The following is a 19,323-nucleotide window of genomic DNA, read 5'->3' on the forward strand; positions in this document are numbered from 1 at the left end:
GTTGTTCCAAGATCCCAATTCTTCATCCTGCCACAAGACAGGCAGCAGTCTGTGCTGATTCTGTGTCTGCCAGGTCCTGAGCGCCCTGCATCTGCCTCTCCTCCAGAGCCACAGCAGGGAGTGTGGACTGTCTCAAGTCAAGCCTGTGCCTACAACATGCAGATGCCCTTTCTGTGGTCCTTTTGATAAAAAAAAAATCTATCGAAGACCAACAGTTAGTCAAGTACTGTACCAGGCATTGTGGATAGAGTTCTTAGCTACTCTATCTTGTTTTTTTAATTTCAGGAAATCTTGTTTGAAAGGACATCTTTAAATTGCTAAGTAGAAACTTTCAATAAATTCTGCATTTCTGTATTCACTTATTATTACTTGGAAATAAATTGTTTTACCAGTGAATCAAAGCAAGCTATTAAAGTATGTGAACTTTCCTTCTCTGGACACCTTGAAGATTGGTGATGGAGAAGAAGTATGTTCTCTGACTAACAATATTGCTGCTTTCCTTAAATTGACTCTGTTCAGGGACTTTCTGAGCCACCTGCTAACTCTCCAACTGTAGGGACAAATGCATTCTGAAGCAGTCCCTTTGCTCCTAGAGACAATGCTTCATGACATTATTATTCTTTAAGGACAAAGGGATGGTGTCCTTTCTCTCCAGACCTGAAGCTCCTTGATGAAGGATTCTGCTCTGAGATGCTGCCACCCCATGGTGAGCACTGAGGACTGTCCTTTGGTATGGCTTCTCATCTTAGCAAGTGACTTACTTCTCAGGAGGAAAGAGCCAAGTTCCAGCAAGGAGTGCTCTTGGGTCAAGAGCAGCCAGTAGACACAGAGACCACAATGACCTGGATGGCAGATCCGATCTTAGAAGTTGGAACTCAAGTCTCTGAAGTGATCTGCATCCAAGGGATGCTCAGTAATTTTAAAGTGAAGCATGTAAACAAGTCCTGGACATATTGTACCTAGTGGAATAAATAGTAACAACCCCAGCTTTTCTTTTAACCATTATTTTACAATATCCCTCCAGATTTCAAAAGCCCAGATGTATGAAATTGTGTTTTATTTCTGTTGTTTTGGAGCTTAAAGTAAAAGATACTGATTTTAATTTCTTTCTCTTGTTTATCGTCTGAACTCCAAAGGAATGAAATAAATGTCTTGCTGGCACTTATGTCCTTGGTTGGCCTAATCTCTGTGTGTTTGGGAGAAGGCGGGTACAGCTTGGATTGTTCTGAGTTACACTCCATTAATGTGAAAAGGCACTTTTACACTGCTGGTTTCAGAAAAGGAAGAATCAGATTTCAGTAGACTGAAGTTCCGTTTACTTCATTAAAAATTAAAATAATAAAAATGAGAAACAGCAGATGAATTCCATAGCAATTCTGCTTGTCCCAGTCAGCCTTTCTGATTCTGGTGCTGATGGGAAAGCACCATGATGAGAAGCTGGCTCCCTGATGAGTGCCCCTGGTTGCCTGTGGGCTCTGCCAACAGGAGAGAGACTCCACCGTCAGCCCCTGGAGCTCCCGTGACCTAATGTCCAAGGCTCCTGAGACCTGTTTCTTAGGTCTTTCACAGGCTCAATTTTTTTTCCCCCATGCTCCACTATATTAAAACAGAAATCATTCCAGATTGGAGGAAACTAAAGATAAATGAAAACTAAATGCTACATGTGATTCTTTGACTAGATGTTTTTACTGTAAAAGGACACTGTTGGGACAATTATGCAACTTGAATGGGATCTAAAGATTAGATAACAATAAGGTACTAGTGTTAATTCCCTGATTTTATTGGTTGTATTGTGGATAGGAGCCCTGGTAACTCTGGATTAGGTGTTCAGCTGCTAACCACAAGGTCAGTGGTTCAAACTCACCAGCTGTTCCAAGAGAGAATGATAAGGCTGTCTGCTCCCGTAAATATGTACAGCCTCAGAAACCCTATACAGGCACTCTGTAAGTCAGAATTGATTCTATGGTAGTAGGTTTGGGGTGTTTTTTTGAGGTGGGGGGATTGTGGACCAGTACTGAAGACATACTAGAGTTACCTAGGAGTGGTGGAGAAATCATGTTAGCAATTTACCCTCAATTGGTTCAGGGGGTAAAAATTACTTTGTACTTTATTTATATATTTTTTATTTTTGAGATTGTTTCAAATTTTACAAAAATAATAATAAAGAACAAAGCACCCTGCTCTCTCTCTTCCTTGTGTCTATCTCACATCACCTCTTTATAGAAAATGAATTTCTTCTTCAAGGCAGCAAGTGGACACCTGGGTTCAAATCCCAGATCTGTCATGTACTAGTAGGTTTGTCAAATTATGTAAGACTTAAATTCCCTGATTACCAACCCCTTCCTCGTCTATGAAATAGGGAAAGACCAGTGCTTATTTCAGGCGTTTCACTTTGTTTTTTTAGGGGTTACTTCACTTTTGGTGATGCAAGACTTGCTCTGGACATGCCTTCAGTCTTTTAGGCCTGAAGAACTTTTATGAGTAGCCCTGAACACATGAGACCACCTCCCAGTCTTGTAAGCCAGATCCATGTCCCACAGCAGCTGGGCCAATGTATGAGGCATAGGCAGGAATCTCAGTGTCCATCGAAAATGACCAGGAGGACCACTCATAAAAGCATTTCTATCTTCAGTAGTCTTTGTACTCAGGCCTCAGAGATAACATCTGTTCACACAGCATGTTTAGTTCTTGGCTCCAACTTGTTGCTCAAACCACTCTTCCCACAAGTGAAGAAGGACCCAATTATATCCTCTCAATGATATCTTCTTCTTTCCTATTAGAGAAAGCCAGGAACAAAGACAGTGTGTCTCAGCTTATCTAAGACATATGCTACCTAATGGGGATCCAATGACATCTTGCATACCATAGCATTAAGCATCATGCCTGGCTTATGAGAAATGCTCAATAAAATGGTAGCTCGATGCTGCCAGTCTTAGCATTTCTTCTGACTTATATGCAAAGGGGCACTTGCTTACCTGGCTCAAGTTTCTGGCCTCAGGCCATGCAGGCCTCCCTATACATAGCCCACAATACGGGTTACAGAAAAGATACAAGAAGCAAAACATTTCTTAGATAACCAGACACACACCATCTTTGTTCTTGGCCATCTCTTGTAGGAGAGAATAGAGTATACCTGAGTCCTTCTTCACTTGCACGAATGGGGCAGGGCTGGGGGTTGGAGGACAAGTCGGGCAAAAACTAAGTGAACTATAAACAGACAGATCTCTGAGGCGCAGAAGTACTGAGGACATAAAACCTTTTCTGAGTGGTCCAGAACACCTGAGACTTCACCTCCTAGTCACTTTGAAGAGGAGATTCCAGCCTGTGTCCTTACAGGTGAGTGGTTGCACTGGTCCAGCTGCTGTGGATCAAGTATCTGGCCCCTCTTACAAGACGGTTTCAGTCTCCAGAGCAAGTCTTGTGTCACCAAGTGTGACAAGACGTGAGCGTCTGTGTGAGCACCTCAGAGGGTGGGTGAGGAACGAGAAGCTCCAGGTAACTCTTGATCTATTAAGAGAAGCTCTTGGAGAAAGATGGAGAGGAGGTCGCCACCCCCCCACCCCCGCCATCCCCCGGCATTTCTAGTGTCATTGAGGCCTTGTACAGTATTGTGAGGTTATGATTAAGCCCATTTTACAGATTGTCACTGAGGTGCAAAAAGATAAGTGGCTTGCTCAAGATTTCACAGTTATGGAGTGGTGGTGAAGCTGAGATTCAAATTCAGGCCTCTACTCCAGAGCCACCTACTTCATGCCCTTTCTGCTACACTAGGCTGCCTCCTGGAGGCAACATCGCATGCACTCCCATAGCCACATGATGCTGCACCCAGAGGTGCTCACTCCTAGTCGCTCCTCCGAACACGCTCTGCACCCTTCAACCTTTGGGCTCACTGCTCCTGCATTTGGCCTGCCCAGTGGACTCCTATTCCATCCCACCACACCCTACCCCTGGAGACTTGGCCCAAGATACGAATTGCTCCCGCCTCCAAGGTCAGCCCCTTCCTCCCTCAGAGCCCTCACTGTCTCTATTGAAGTACTTAACCATCATTGCAAGAAATTTAGTTTTACTGGTGTCGGTCTGTCTCCCACCAACTCTCCTTCCTGCCCTTTAGAGTCCTAGAACATAGGACTGTGTTGTAGTTCTCTCTACTCAGAGGGCCTATGGAATGAGTCCGGCCACATAGAATATTCAATAAGTGTTTGCTATCTGAATAAGTTTCTACCATGCCTAATAGGCCTGCTCTCAAGAGATGCGATTCTGTCCGTTCAGACTGTCAAGAAAGGACTGACTCTTCAGCCTTCAAAACTGAATCGCTAAATGGACATGTGACATGGACACTTGCTGTCTCATGCCTTACTTGTTTCACCAGCAGAGCTGCACAAACTGGGTCAGACAGACGGGGGCATTGACTGGGCGCATTGCAGCATGGGAGGCCTACAAGCAAGCAAGCCCACTACACCTCCCGAACCACTCATCTAGCCCAGTACCGCTGCAACTGTTACTTCCATTCTTTTGATTAGAAAACCTCTGGTGGTGTCTGGGTATTAGCAACACCTAATATGTAGTTTATTATTTGTTGAGTGCTAACCCTGTGCAGCACACCAAGTGGGAATTAAAAGCAACAATGCACAAGACTCTGCTCTGGGATAGTCGAGTTTTCATTTTGTATTGCATTCCTCAAAGATTCTGGCAAAGGAACCTGTGCTGACCTCCCAACATTGGGACAGATTTCCTTGCTGGGTACTTCTATGGGAAAATTCCTCTGTGTTGGGATGGGAATATGACCCTGTGACTGGGCTTCCATTAGAACTGGGAGTGCGGGTGCACCTGCAGGGTCTCCCTCCCTCACAGTGGGACTAGAATCCTGCCTCTGCAAATCCACCCTGCTCAGGCTCTGCAGAACATCTGGGCCTCCTCCTACTGGCCATTGCTGAAGGGTTGCACACCTGCATGCAATTAGGACTCTCTGGCAGACGCCCACAGCCTGCTAATTGGTGGCTGTACCCCAGTGACATACTGCAGTGGATGCTTCTGCCAGATCACTGATCCTTCTGAGTAGGTAAGCAGGGTGTTCCAAAGAACACAGGTGCATAAGACATCTACAACCATGCCAGGCATCAATCTCAGTGAGCAGCAGTTGGAGGCATCTTTGTATCAGCCTGCCTGGAAACAAGCTGGCATCAGACACACAACCAGAGCCAGGAACGGGGAAGACAAGGGAGTAGGCGGCGGTGAGAATTCAATCCACCTCCTTTAAGTATCAGTCAATGCAAGGCTTTTTAGACTTGCTCTTATCAGTTGTTTGAGAAGTAGGATACATTTTTAAATGCCACCTTTAACTTTCCTCTTCCAGTAACTACCCCTTCTCTGCTGAATGTGTAACCCTTTAAGCATAGAATGCTGGGACAGGTCACGTGGAGACAAACACAAGAAAATGAAGACGTGTCCAAGATTTTTCACAAACAACTCATGACACATTGCACTTTTTGATGACAGGGTCCTATGGCTTATAAATGTATTGTACCTGCTAAATGAGCTAGCTGAAACACAAATTTTCCTTCCAATGAAAGAGATTCCTTTATTTAGTAATAATGACATTAAGGAGCAAAATGGTAACAGGCTTTCTTGGCCGGTCTGTTCACTAAACTCACATGACGTTGTGAAATGCCGTAGGGAACACTGAATTTAGAAATTAGAATGTGAGCTGCCATCATTAACAAAAGGGTGGCTCACACTGGCACAATCCACATCCCAAAAGATGGGATCACCAGTCACCACTGAAGTCAAGTTCCTGCTGAGTTCCTTCTCTATTCACTAGTCCTCTCCTAGGAATGAAGGAATAGAAGGAACAGATGCAATTGTTTCCTTCTTCATCTATAGGAGCAATCAGGTGTGAAAGCAGGGAAAGCAATGGAACATCGTGTGACACTCTAAGGTCCAAGGCGGCCTCACTGAGTAGGGCCACTCTGAACTTGCCTGGAACAGGACTGTACAGAAGTGGCCCGTCAAACTTGCTGTAGGACTGTCTGTTTCCCCAAGATATGACATTGGCCTTACAAAGGAAGATGATACAGTTGCGCTTTATGCCTGCAAAGCAGGTTGGTGGGGCTCATATACTCTAGCGAGATCCTACAGCAGCCGGTGATGTATATGACAACAAAACAACCCCACAAACTGTTTGGAATGACAAAATTCACTCACAAATTATAGTACTAATTTTCCAAAGAGGAAATGATTTCTACTGCATTTTGGCTTCTTCTCCCCCAGAATCCACACTTGACTTTTCTCCATTCCTATGCAGGAACTTCATGCCTCCTAGCTAGGGCAGCACAGTGTCTTCTGCAGCTTCAGTCATGAAGGCCCTGGGTACAGCAGTCCTGTGTCCAAGGTCTGTGTCCCCACCAAACAACTCCACGCTTGAGCCCCTGATGTTTCCAGGATGGAATGATTAGCAAAGCGACTAAGCTTCCCTTGTTTTCACGCCATTATTCCTAATGCTAAAATGCTGACGAAGGATTCTTGGTAGCACAGTGGGTTAAGAATTCGGCTGATAACTGAAAGGTCAGCAGTTCAAAACTTTTTCCTCAGGAGAATGCTGAAGCTGTCTGCTCCTGTAAAGATTTACAACCTTGGAAACCTAAAAGAGCAGTTATCCTCTGTCCTAGAAGGTCAGTGTGAGTTGGAATCCACTTAATGGCAATGGATGTAAGTGTTCACTACTATTCTTAGTTGTAGAAGAGTAGGACTACTAACTCAACAAGGCTGAATAACAAAAGTCAAAACATAAGTCCCTAAAGACCAGTCATGAGCAGTTGTATCCATAAAATATTTAATCAACTTATCTGTACAATATTAAAGTGGCTAATGAAGAGTATACAAGCATGTTTAACAAATATATACTGCTATGTGGTAGTCAAGAAAAATAGAAAACCCTGTTTTACAGTTCATTTACATTTCATTATGTACAATGTATTTAAACTTTTACACAATGAATTGGACCTGCTGGCTTGGGCCAGGCAGCACTTCGCACACACCAGGCCAGGCCACAGGGAGATGGCCAGATCGGTAGCTCTCAAGCCAGAGTACTGTCTGCCCAATCCAGAGCTGGAAGATGGAAGACAGAGATTTCAATGGCATCAAATCAGTTTTTAAAACCTCACCCTCCATTTCCTCACTCCCCACCCATGCAGAGAGAAAGCTGGTGTCACAGCAATACGAAAGGGGCTGCTAAAACAAAACACAACACAAGCTGCTGAACGACTTGTGCTTCATTATGACTTGCTGGAATTACCATCACTTTTGAGTTTCCCCGTTCCAGTGTCGGAAGCAGCTTACGTTTGCTCTTTAAGCTGCAGGCCACTCAGGCAGAATTCCACTGCCCTAGGTAACCCAGTGCTTACTTGAAAGGCATCATTCAGAAAACTGATGCGAGAACTCTGAGGAAACCTTCACAGTTAGATTTGCTTCTTTATATACAAGGAGAAAAAATGTTTTCCCAAACTTTTCAGGATCTCCTATTGTCACTTGTTGAAAGGGCAAGTTACAGTCAGTATGTTAATCCTTGAAAAAAATCCATTAACTTTTCATTTGGAGTGATGTACTTCCAGCTAAAAAGAGTGAAAGTGACTCTATTATGATTCTTTGTCAAAGAAAACATAAAAACTGTTTGCACTACAGCATAAAGTGAACTACAAAAATAAAGATGCTTGTGTCTAATCCATGATTTATCCAGAGTAGAGAATGCCAGAAAAGATTCCTCTTTTGAGCCTGTTTCTGGCTCAAAACACTTAAGTATTTCCCAGCCAGAAAACGCATAGCCCAAGCTTGCTTTCTCATTCAACTGCTTCATTGTTTTCTCAACATACAGCCGAATGCTGACAGGCCCTGACCCTAAAATAGAAATTACATGGAAATAAGTGTGCATAGGGGCACACCCCTTCTTCAAGCTAGCCTACTCATGTATCATTTTCTGACCTTGGCAGCGTTGGGTCACTTGGACACATATATGCATACAAGGAAAGGTCCTCAACACACCTGCTTCCTCACTGCTTCTCAGGGTCATGCCACTGAAAATTCCAGGCTGGAGCTGCCCAGAGGTGAGAGGACTGTGAAAGGTGCAGTTCCTCAGAAAGATAGTCAGGTACTGTCAAATATCCAGCTGGCCTAGATGGGCCCCTTCCCCAGCTTGCAGCCTAGCAAGTTTCCTGCAGGGAAACTCACTCAGCCTGTGTTAACTACACAACACTCCTCCGGACAAGCCTCAGAAGGAGCCTCATTTGGGTCAGCCACAAGCACACCTGAGCCCCAGGTGTCTGCACAGGACCCAGACAGGGAACAGGCACGCCATCTCTTTAGGTGCAGCAAACTGGGTTTGGTTGTTGCTTCTGATGTTCACATGGAACAATGCAAAGATGATTCTGCAAAGATGACAGTCACTCATTCGCCTTCTGCCTGGCCAAATCCCAGTCCCCTGAAGTGTGGGGTTGCCAACAATTCAAAAGGAAGTGAAACAGAAATGCAAAAGCAATGCAGCTGGCCACGGCTCAGGTTTGCACTGCCATACTACATTAATGTGCTTGGGCTTTGACTGTTGGAAACTTGGTCCTGTTTCACTACGCAATTTACCCCAGGAACCCATTACCCATTACTGACTTTGAAAAGGTATAAAGTGTCTATGCTGCAGCTTCTATAAGGAATGAAGAGTTTCCAAAAGAACAGAAGGAAGTTCATCTGGCCAAAAAAAAAAAGGGAGCGAAAACAGTGCTATCCTGCCAACAAACTCAACTGGTGCTCTTGAAAGTGTCCGTGAACACTGCAGCCCTCTTGCCATTGTTGGGGACACATTTGAGAGAGGCCAGTCCTTTCCTCAGCAAAGACTCATCTACACACATCCACAGATACTAAAAGGGTCTGTAGACTGCTCCCAGATTTGCACATGCAACAGGAAGCTGACCATAACCCTCTGGTTGTGCTAGGCTGAGGGTGTATTTGTACTTGTTCAACAGCTTTAAGCATGACTTGAAATCCAGACTAATTTTTCAGTGACCTTACACTCCACTCCACTTGTCCTGGATTGCTCAGCTCTCTATCTACTGTTGCCATGAAGCACAAACCCAAACTCTGCCCAGCCAGAAGGCCTTAGTCCCAGGTTCTCGGAGGGCACAGCAAAGGAACCCATGATTGGGGAATGGCAGGGATGGGTGTGGACACACTGCACTCTGATTAAGCTGGATGTGTGAAGGTCATGAGCAAAGGCAGTCCCTGAATGTATGATCAGAGCCCCACACCGCCCTCACCTCCACTGATGCACTAGGCCAATGTCCAACCCTTTCCCTGCAGCCTGCAACCAGGCAGGTGATGCTCACAAGCTGGAACAATGGCTTCCTGTTGATACAGGTTTCTCTGACCTACAGCCTCACTGGGGGCCAACTATTTATGTAGCTCTATGCTCCACGCAGATTAAAATCCCCAACAAGCACAAAGGAAATAAGCAGTATGACCTAAATGGTCACAAGGCTCCACACACCAAAGGCCAAGCTGTCTGAAAAGGTCAAAATAAACCTCTGTTTTCCTTCTTTCTATTGCTTCCTAAAGGAACTCTGGTAGTGCAGTGGTTACGAATCGGGCTGCGAACCACAAGGTCAGCAGTTCGAAACTACTAGCTGTTCCATGGGAGAAAGATGAGGCTTTCTGCTCCCGTAAAGATTTGCAGCCTCGGAAACCCTGCACAGGGTCGCTATGAGTTGGAACCGACTCCGTGGCACACAACAACAACAACAACATTGCTTCCTAATGTTAAACTCCACTGCCATTCTCCAACCATATAAAAGGAGGGAGAGAGAAAGCTCTTCTAACCCAGGATGCTTGCCCCTGATTTCCCTCTCCTGACCAGACTGGAGACCTGGTGAGAATTGCTGGAGACACGCTTGCCTGACTCGGCCAGGGCCCTAGGCCAGTCCCAGAATCCTGCTGGACAACAATAAGACTGCATCTTTCCTCTCTGCTGCATCCCCATGGCCTTGCCCCCAGCACATGGTCACAGAAGTCTCAGTCTGAGTAGGGCTCTCCTCCGCCTACTCCATGCTCACATGGGAGCGAGATTTGGGTTAGCAGTGCCCCTCAACCAGGGGAACAAAAAAGGGCTGGGATTTGGTGAGGTGAACCTCACATTGAGGTTTTGGCCTCCCCTGCAATTGCTTTACCCCAGATGTGAATCAAAGCAACATCCACAAAGCACCAACAGAGGTTAAGAGGACTTACATACACACAGACAAGAGCTGCAAATCCTAGGAGACATGGCTCAGCACAGGTTGTGTACAAGGCCCCAGGGCCCATTCCTGGAGCATGGTCACATCTGATCTGCCACTGAACTATAGAATCCTAGAACTATGAATTTTACAGTAGCAACCATGTCTTGCTACTCAGCATTCTCTCAGGAAATGCCTATGGACTCCAGGCACCCCAATAGCCTCCCTCTAAGAGGGTCAATTCACTTCTATGAGGGCAAGCCAAGGTCACAGTTAGCTGTGATTCTAGGACCACAGAGACATCTAGCCCCCTTGGAGCAATCAACTTACTTCTCACCCACGCACACTCCCCACAGATTTTCTAATTTATGGGTTCCCTTCCCAATCCACATTTTCTGGAGAAAATGCTGCCTTCGGTCCCTGAGTTGAGCCCCACTCACTGAGACACTGTGATATTCAAGAGCAGCAGTCCTTAGCCTGCCTGTAGTCCTGCTTGAGGCTTCTGGCCCAGGTCCACTGGTCCTGGGGGGGGGGGGGGGGGTGTAGGGCTCTCATCCCCAAGATGACATACTCTCACAAGAATCAATATGAAGTGTGTGGCTCAGCCACACTGTAGTGTTTTCTCTTCCTTTCACTAGGTTTTCTGGAGACCAGATTCAGGCAAAAGAGCTTGATGCTTTGTTTTCTGTCCACAAGCTGCTCTTGGAAAGAATTCCATTTCTCTCCCTGCATTAAGAAGAAAATCGGTCTACAATCCCTAGTTATTTTCTGCTATGAGGTGGAATGAAATTGCTAATAGGATGACAGGATAAATGACTTGGAGAATTTGATTTATAATTCTGTACATTCACAGGACTATCAGTACTCTTCAGTTCTGTTAGCAACGTGCCTACCCTTGCTGGTGCCAGGAGCACTGTGTTACTGTGCTGCAGCTTGATCACTCAATCCACACCTTTTACCTTTCCCATGCCACCTCAGCAATAAAAGGCCAGAAACATTAGGTGAAGAGAAGCATGTACGTAATGAATGAGCCCAGTTCAGGCCTGACTTGCCTAAGCTAATACCACAAAGCCTGCCACTCTCTCCAGAAGACACAACCCAGCTGCTTGGGAAGGTAAAATGCAGAGTCCAGCATTTGGTCACCAGTAGAGACACCCACCTGTAGGGGTTTCTCTTCAAATAAAAGGCTGGCTTCAAGTACCCAGTCTATTTTGGTTCCAGCTGACCTGCCCCACCCCATGCTCCTCAAGCAGGGATGCCAAACCCTCCTAATAGTACTTAAGGTTCAACTTATCTCAACTAACAGTACAGACTTCTCCCTGACAAAATGGAAACTTCGATTTAAAACAAAAGAATTATGCCACACCACTTCATTCACAATCCTGACTCACTTTATCCCTGCCGGTTTTCCCCATCGCTGATGACTAGAGAGTCCAGCTGACAGGTTCCAACAGAGGAGCCTGACTTGTGCTGGTTGACCCTCACTCCTACTCTCCACTACTGGAAGACAGATAATACAGGGTACTACCAACTGTGGTGGCAGAGTCCTGCTAGTTCAATAGCTTAGCAACAAAATCTTGTCTGCCTCCTGCAATGGCCCTTTCATTGTCATTTTTACAAGGTGTGAAACACCTAGCTGCAATCTGCAATGCCAGGAAGCAGGGCAGAGTCGGAGCAGGGCAGGAGTGGGACCTGGCATTACATGCAGCGCCAGAGGAAACCCAGAAGGGATGCCTTTTATTCAGTAAGCAAAGTACACATTGAGGGCACCAGGGGCTAGGTGAAGGGCTATCACTGTGTAAGGACAACACATAGCTCCACCCAGGGTGAACCAGGATGCTGGGAGAGACCTACAGCCTACATTGCTAATAACAAATCCTGTTAGAAATGGTCATCAGGAGGAAATGGGGAAAGTGGGCATTTTTTTTGGCTGCCATACAAGCATACAAGTAGCAGACTAAATAAAAAACTTGTTTTCCTAGTTACTAGAAAAAATATCAAAAGGTGGGTGTGTTTATGTCTGAAAATATTAAACACGTAGAATTTCTCCAAAATAATATTTAACTACAATTTTTAATTAATTAACCCCATTTCTAAAACTTCTAGGACTATAACTTTTAGGCTTCAGTGCCTCCCCCCCCCCCCCCCCAGTGACAGACATCAGAGCAATCACCAATCATCATTAAAATCAGTTTAGAAAGAGTCCACCTTCTCTGGCAAACTCTGTAAGTATTTGGGTCCCACTGAACCATCTTCACTCAGCTGCTAAAACTGAATGGAATTATAGATCAGAGTTCTCACTTTAGAGATAGAGTTTTTAAAACTTATGACACTGTTGCTGCACACATGGCATGGCCAATAAATTCACATTGTAAGAGGGGAGAATCTTAATTTAAGAAATAATTTAAATGTGTTTTTCTTCTTTGGGGGAACTTCACAGGAAAAAAAAATGACTCAAGTGGTCCCTTAAATAAACTGGCTATTTCAAAAACTCTAGCATCTTTCTATTAGGGGTGTACTCACAGGACATTCACATTTTTTCAAAACGTCCTGGACTTTAACATCCAACACAAAAAGGACAGAATGCCTTTCCAGGAGCCTAAAGAGAACACTCAGCATAGCCTTAATGAAATAGCGTTGCCCAGGAGAAATCAAAGGTTTTTTCAAAGGAGTCCTAAGAGTCCCAGACAGGTATCTATCTATTCCTTCTCCCAGTCATTTACACAGACCACAAATGACTCCCAGTGAGAAATGAATCAAATAAAACAATGAGGCAAATGGCAAGCCTGACATTTCAAGCTTTTACATGGATAGAAAATCCTACCATCAATAAGACTTTGGGGGGCAAAATACAGGGACTAGGAAACAAGCTTCCACCTTGAGCCCCACCAACACCACGGCCAAGCTGCACATCTCCTTCAGTTCCCCAGGCAGGAGGGGAGGGAGCAGACCTTCCTCCAATGCTGTACGCCTGGGTTGTGGTGAGTTTAAATCCGACAAAAGCACTTTTGTATGGCTTCACTTCCCTTTACTATAACACTGCCAAAAACTACAGTAACAACACAGAGTGAAAGCGTGTAAAAGCCGACACAGACTTGATAGCTAAGCGCAAGCACATGTTGGCCTTCTCTGAGTGTGCCGTTTGGTTTGGTTGGGGGGTGGGGTTTGGGTAAGCCTACCTGGAGGGGGATCCTCATGATGCACTGGTTAAAGGGTTCAACTGCTAACCAAGGGGGTAAGATGTGGCAGTCTGCTTCCCTAAAGATTACCACCTTGGACACTCCCTGGGGCAATTCTCCGCTGTCCTACAGGGTCACACTGAACCAGACTTGAAGGGCTGGCGGTGAGTTGGGTTGGCTTAGGTTTCTGGAAGCCTACCTGGCTGACAATTGAGTCCTCAGCAGAGAAAGGCCTTCAACCTAAAGGGAGTCTCTGCCAATTTCTCAGGAAAACCTCCTGATAGGACTATAGGAAAAGCAGTAGCTGCCTGCCTATTCCCCATTTTCAGCCAGTGCACTCCTGAACCCCCAAGGTACTGTTACCACCTCAGTTCCTCTGACCTGCTCAGGAGCTTCTGAACCTACAAACCCCCTACTCCCAATTCCACATCAGATTAGACTCAGCAATTTAAAACCTCTACCTTCTTCTACTTCCAAAAGGAAGAAAAATATGTTCTATTCTTTGCACTTTCTAGATCATTCCTGATGGGAATGGATTTATACAAAAAAAACTGGCGCTAGCTAACCGTTAAGATCTGGGAAGCTCCTCATGCTTTCTTTCAAACAAATGCCTCCTTTCAAAATTGAGGATGAGGCACGTTACATTTTAAAATTTACAGAAAAAAAGACAAGGCCTTTTACAGTTTTTCCTTTCCACAGTAAATGCCCCTCCCCACCCCCATGCAACACAAGGCTTCAGAAAAGGTATTACAGCCCTTCAATTGGTCCCAGGAAGTAGACACTGGAAAGTCACATCCTAGGAGCGCGGGTCCTACTCCTGGCCAGAAACAAAAAGGGATGAGACAAGACTTACCCGGTCCCCTTTCGTTCCCCTAGTTCTCTAAACCGTTTCTACCTGATATAGTGCTTGTTACTGTTGCATCCACTTAAGCACCCTCCTGTCTCCAAAAGGGAGACAGTGGGCCTAATGGTGATCTGTTTGCAAAATACACATGGCTGTGACATTCTGCAGCATCGGGCCATCCCTTCCGTGGCCTTCGAAAGCGGTACACGGTAAATGTGAACACGAATGAACGAATGTGTGTATGCTCTCCCTCCTCCGTGCGGACGCGGGGCCAGAATCCTATGCGCATCCATGCTCTGTGGCAGGCTCGGCTTGGCCTGGCCTGGCCTGGCCGGGCCCGGCCCGGCCCGGCCCGGCCCGAAGCTGCTCTTCGGCAAAGGGTCCTCAGCGGCGCGGTTGCTCTCTCCTGACCTGGCCCGCACGCTACCTGCAGCCGCATGTCTCTACCACCATGTCTTCGTATTGCTTGTAGACCACGTTGTTGGCGGCGTCGATGTAGAGGATGCTGATGGGGCTGAGGCGCGCAGGCACGCAGCAGGAGGCCGGCGCCGCATTCGGTGCCATGGAGTTGAGCAGCGTCTGAATGATGGCGTGGTTGGTGGGCTCGAGGTGCGAGCGCAGCGGGAAGTCGCAAATGCCCTCGCAGTGGTATGCCTCGTAGTCCAAAGGCGCAATGATCCAGTCATCCCAGCCCAGCTCTTTGAAGTCTACGTGCAGCGGCTTGCGGCTACAGCGGGTCCGACCCCTGCGCCCGTGGCCCCGGCCCGTGCCCCCGCCGCTACCCTGTGCAGCCCGAGCCCCATGCAGCGCCGTCCGTCGCCTTCGGCGGCCACCGAGCACAACCTTAGGTGCCCCGGAACTGGGTCCCGGGTCCGGCGGCGGCTCTGCGGCCAGCGCTGCCCCGAGCGCGCGGGCCTGGGCGCTGATCTCCCGAAACAGGCTGTCTTTCCTCTGCGTGCGGGAGGAAACAACGAGCAGCGCACGTTCTTCCGCCGCCGTGCCGCTTCCGCCCCGCGAGCCTAAGCCCAGCACCCGCAGCGAAAGCAGGCTCCGCGAGGGCCCAGCCGCTGCGCGCAATAGAAGGCAGAACGACCGGTCGGCTCGCGGTTCCTGGCGGTGGCGCCGCAAGGCGTCTGCCACGTCGAACACTTCCCAGAGCGCAACGTCCAGGGCCTCAGCGGCCCGCGAGTGAAGCAGGCGCGGGGCACGAGCGGCGCCGGGGCACGTGGACAGCAGCAACAGAGGCGGTGGGGTTGAGCTGCCCGGACCCGGCTCAAGGGGCGCGCGGCGCAGCACACGCAGCTCGGCGCCCACCACCTCATCGGCGTCGGGAAGGCTGGACACATCGAACAGGAAGCTCTGACCAGTCTCAGCTGCGGAATCTTCTGTAAGGGACAGGTAGAGACAGAAAAAGAAAGCTATATAAGAGCCAAGCTCGCACTCCTGACCACGGGCCCTACTAATTTCAGATAGCCAGCCTCCCTTGATTCCGAAGTAAGGATCCTTGGAACAGTCGTTGCCCGTCTAACTGGTACAATCTGGCCCAAAGGAAAGGGAGCCTTCGCCTCGACTGTCGGTTCTGGAGCGAAAAAAGCCAAAAAGTCCTGCCACCACAGCTACCCACAGGCACCCACACTCGTGACCGAGGCGTAGGACCACCACAGTTCTACTGTCTTATGAGGACAAGGTCGGAGGCTAGCTTTTCAGGCCGGTGGTTGAGTCAGGAAACCTGCTGAGGACATCAGAAGTCCCTTCCGAAATCCGAAATCCAGTTGGACTTTTCGCTCAAATCTCCGAGCCTTCGGGGACAACTCATGATTACACTATAGATTTCCCGTAGAGCCCGGGAGTCCAGACTGTAGGAAAACGGAAAATTCTGATCCTCTAAAAATTTTTTCCTTCTGCTCCTTCTGTTTCTCCAGAAAGACATGAATGGTTCTGAAGGGAAATATGTCCGCCAGGGCTGCAAAAACCCTCCAGTTCAACCTCATCATTTTTCCAAGGAGAACGGAGGCCCAGATAGGGGCCACAAAGTCCTACAGCAAAGGAGCTCCACTAGTCCAACCGAGAACCTGAAGCTCGGCTCCTCTCCAAACACCCACGGTCACAATAGATGGAAAAAGACGACAGAAGAAAACAAGGAACCTTCTCAGAATGAGTCCAGACAGCCCAGTGCTGCCTAGCGACACTGAGGGCAGCGGTACCTCTAGTGAAGTCTCATCTCCAGGTCCTACTGGTCCCTTCACAGACTTATTCTTTCTCTCGTGATTTATCTAGGGTTTTGATTTTGGCCGCAGCCTTTTGGGGGGAAGGTGGGGGCTGGGGAGGGAAAAAAAGTTAAAATCCCGCCAGCAGTAGATAAGGAGTTCTCTTTGAAGAGGGTCATATGGTTTCGTTTTGCCCCAAACTCCAAGAGACTGCAAACTTCCCACACCATAGAGGATTTGTTCACTAACCGTGAACCCCAGGCCCTGGCTGTCTCAAGTTCGAGGTCTCTGTTGTCCAAAGCCTCAGAAGGACTTCAAACAGTTCTACTCCAAATTGAGGGAGCTGAAACTCAGGGTGGAAAGGATAGTAATGGGTATGGGCTCCTCATTACTGTTCCTAGCCCCCAGGGTATGCTTGAGCTATTGCTCCCAGCTTTTCCTACAGCCCCTGTGTCTCTCCTAGCTTTAAGCTTCCTACAACTGCATTCCCCTAGAAAGAAAAGGTGGTCTCAGGAACCTTGCCAGTCAAGCAGAGATCTCCTAGGAAAATCCTGGAATTTAGCTCAGGATGAGATGGTGGCAGGCTGATGCCTCTATGAGCTTAGAACACTGCACACCCCACCTCCCCTGCAGTCTCTGGGCCAATACAACAGCGTTAAATCTGAGGCTGACCCAAGCCCTCTTGGACCAGGGCTCCTTTCTACAGTAGTATTAGTATTCCCAGCACCTATCCCAATGGGCTCAGGGACTATTCCATAGTTCCCACCAAGCTTTAGGACTATTTGGGCCTGGGATTTGCTTACACCCAAAATAAAACATACCATGTACTTGAATTGTTTTTTTTGTGCAGAAGGGGGTAGGTTATTTGACTGCTGCACTGCTTCTGCCTGTTTTCCCAGGTTAATAGCCAAGGTATGCAGCTTCTCAGTGGCTGGCAGGCAGGGAGCAGCTTCAGACCAGCAGCACTGAACTTTACAGTCTTATTCCTCCTGCTTTTCATGAAGCATCTCTGGCTGGATAGAATTAGGGTCGAAATTACTTGAATTTCCGCCTAAAATTAACTAAAATTTCCCTATCTGTCTGCTTTAATGACTTCAATGAAGATTAATAAAATCCAGATGACACACAGCAACCAACAAACGGCCTCACTCGCATCCTACCTTTGGAAAGATCAGAATGGAGTAAGGTGGAATGATTTTTCTGAAAGAAGCCTGTATTCCTGCAAAGGGTGTTCTCTCTACCTCACACAACCAGATATTCCTTCATCTCTGGCCCTCCGAAGGGTCCAGCATAAGGACACGGGCATCCATTCCTACACACTCCACACACATCCAAGCCACCACCACCCAGAGGCAAAGTCCTCCTCATATCTGGTTATGCCACCAGCCTCTCCAGGTTCATCTATTTTAATGACACCTGCCTCTGTTTCAATTTCCCCCCGCTTCCCCAAATTGTGTGGCTCCTAGGACCTGCAGAGATTACTGCAACGAAGCAGTCCCTCTAGGTCAGACCCCGGAGATCAGATCTCCTGCCTTCATTTCTTCTCGGAGGAATCTGGCCTCGAGGCCACTCCAGGCCTTTCCCCAGGAAACAGATCTCGGACTCAGCCAGGCTCTAGGGAGCCCACCAGTCGGCAAAGCCAGGGAACTCCGTAGAGGGACCAGTACAGTCCTCGGTCCCCACGAAGTGGCCTGATTGTTGTCACAGTCCAGGCGCTGCGGGTTCGGATGAGTCGGCCTCGGCGAAGTTTCTAACACCTGAGGCTGGAGTGTACAGGGATGGGGTGGGGGACAAATGTAAAGGAGTCAGGGGCACGGTTCAGGCGGTGGTCTCAGCCCAGGACCGGACGGGATGGACAAGCGTACGAGAGGCGTGAGTACCTTGAGGTGCCTGGTCTGCGAAGCCGGTGATTGTGTCGGCGTGGCTGTGGTGGCCTGAGCCCGAGGTGGAGGCGGCAGCGGCCCCGGCTGGAGCCCTCCCGGACAGGCTCCGGTAAAGCGACATCATGAACTGATGAGGCACCACTGAGCCGTTCCTGAAGCCAGAGCCGGCAGCTCGGCGCGCAGCGCGGGCACCAGGAACCGCAGCAGCCGGGGCAGCGGAGAAGCCCGTAACTCGGGCGAGGTTCCGCTCGCCGCCGCCCCCCGGGCCCCTGGCCGGCCCTGCCTCTGCCGCTCTCAGCACAGCTGCCGCCTCGAGCCCGTCGCGGGGGCGGCAGGCGCTCAGCAGCCAGAGGCAGAGCGCGGCGGCAGCACTCAGGTCCATGGGTTCCGTGGGCCGGGCGGGCTGGCGGCGCGGGCTCCGTGGCTTCGGGAAGTCCCCCGGCGCCTTTTGAACATAGTGTTTAATAATGGGGGAAGTGTGCGCAGCAAGCCACGGCCCCCACTCTTCTCCCACCCCACCCCCGCCCAACTCCCGGAGCAGCGCCCTCTGCCGAACACTCTAGTGGCATCGAAGCGCCCCACATTCCGGCCTAAAGTAGAGTCTGCTCCAGGAGCCTCCTCCCATCATAGCGCTTCGCCCCCACTCTCACCAAGTGAGCGTGACCGGCCGGAGGCTCCAGCCGCAACCGAGTGCCCGCCTCCCTTCTCCTCGGCAATACTATCTAGCCAGCCAGCCAGCCACCCACCCACCCAAGCCGCGCCCGAACCAAACGCGCACTCCTTCGTTCACGCTCAGGGCATCAGTCATAGACTAACAGCTTCTTCCCCACTCCCCTGCTGCGGAGCGCCCCGCCCCCCTCTCGGTTCCTTTTCTTTGACTGTTCTCAACGCTAGAGGTGGGGCCACCGAAGGGCTTGGCCCTGCGCGTCCGCCCCGCGACCCCATGGCCAAAGAGCACTGAAA

The 19,323-nt window shown here is 48.6% G+C and overlaps 1 protein-coding gene across 1 annotated transcript; it reads right to left on the reverse strand.

Annotated features, from left to right (window-relative positions):
• Positions 1–14,693: 14,693 nt before the first annotated feature.
• GDF7 (growth differentiation factor 7) lies at positions 14,694–18,742 on the reverse strand. The gene is made up of 2 exons (XM_006835252.1): positions 18,358–18,742; positions 14,694–15,655 (listed from the first exon to the last, which is right to left on the reverse strand). Exons 1-2 carry the CDS (start codon positions 18,740–18,742, stop codon positions 14,694–14,696), a joined length of 1,347 nt encoding a protein of 448 aa, XP_006835315.1.
• Positions 18,743–19,323: the final 581 nt, after the last annotated feature.

Source organism: Chrysochloris asiatica, unplaced genomic scaffold, assembly GCF_000296735.1.
Source record: "Chrysochloris asiatica unplaced genomic scaffold, ChrAsi1.0 scaffold00016, whole genome shotgun sequence".
In the NCBI taxonomy this organism is placed as follows: domain Eukaryota; kingdom Metazoa; phylum Chordata; class Mammalia; order Afrosoricida; family Chrysochloridae; genus Chrysochloris; species Chrysochloris asiatica.

Bases quoted from the DNA above. Each gene is read 5' to 3' on its own strand.
- GDF7 (XM_006835252.1), bottom strand. From the start codon at position 18,742: ATGGACCTGAGTGCTGCCGCCGCGCTCTGCCTCTGGCTGCTGAGCGCC. The intron at 15,656-18,357 runs GTACTCACGCCT...TGTCCCTTACAG, and splicing joins CGCAGACCAGGCACCTCAAG to AAGATTCCGCAGCTGAGACT.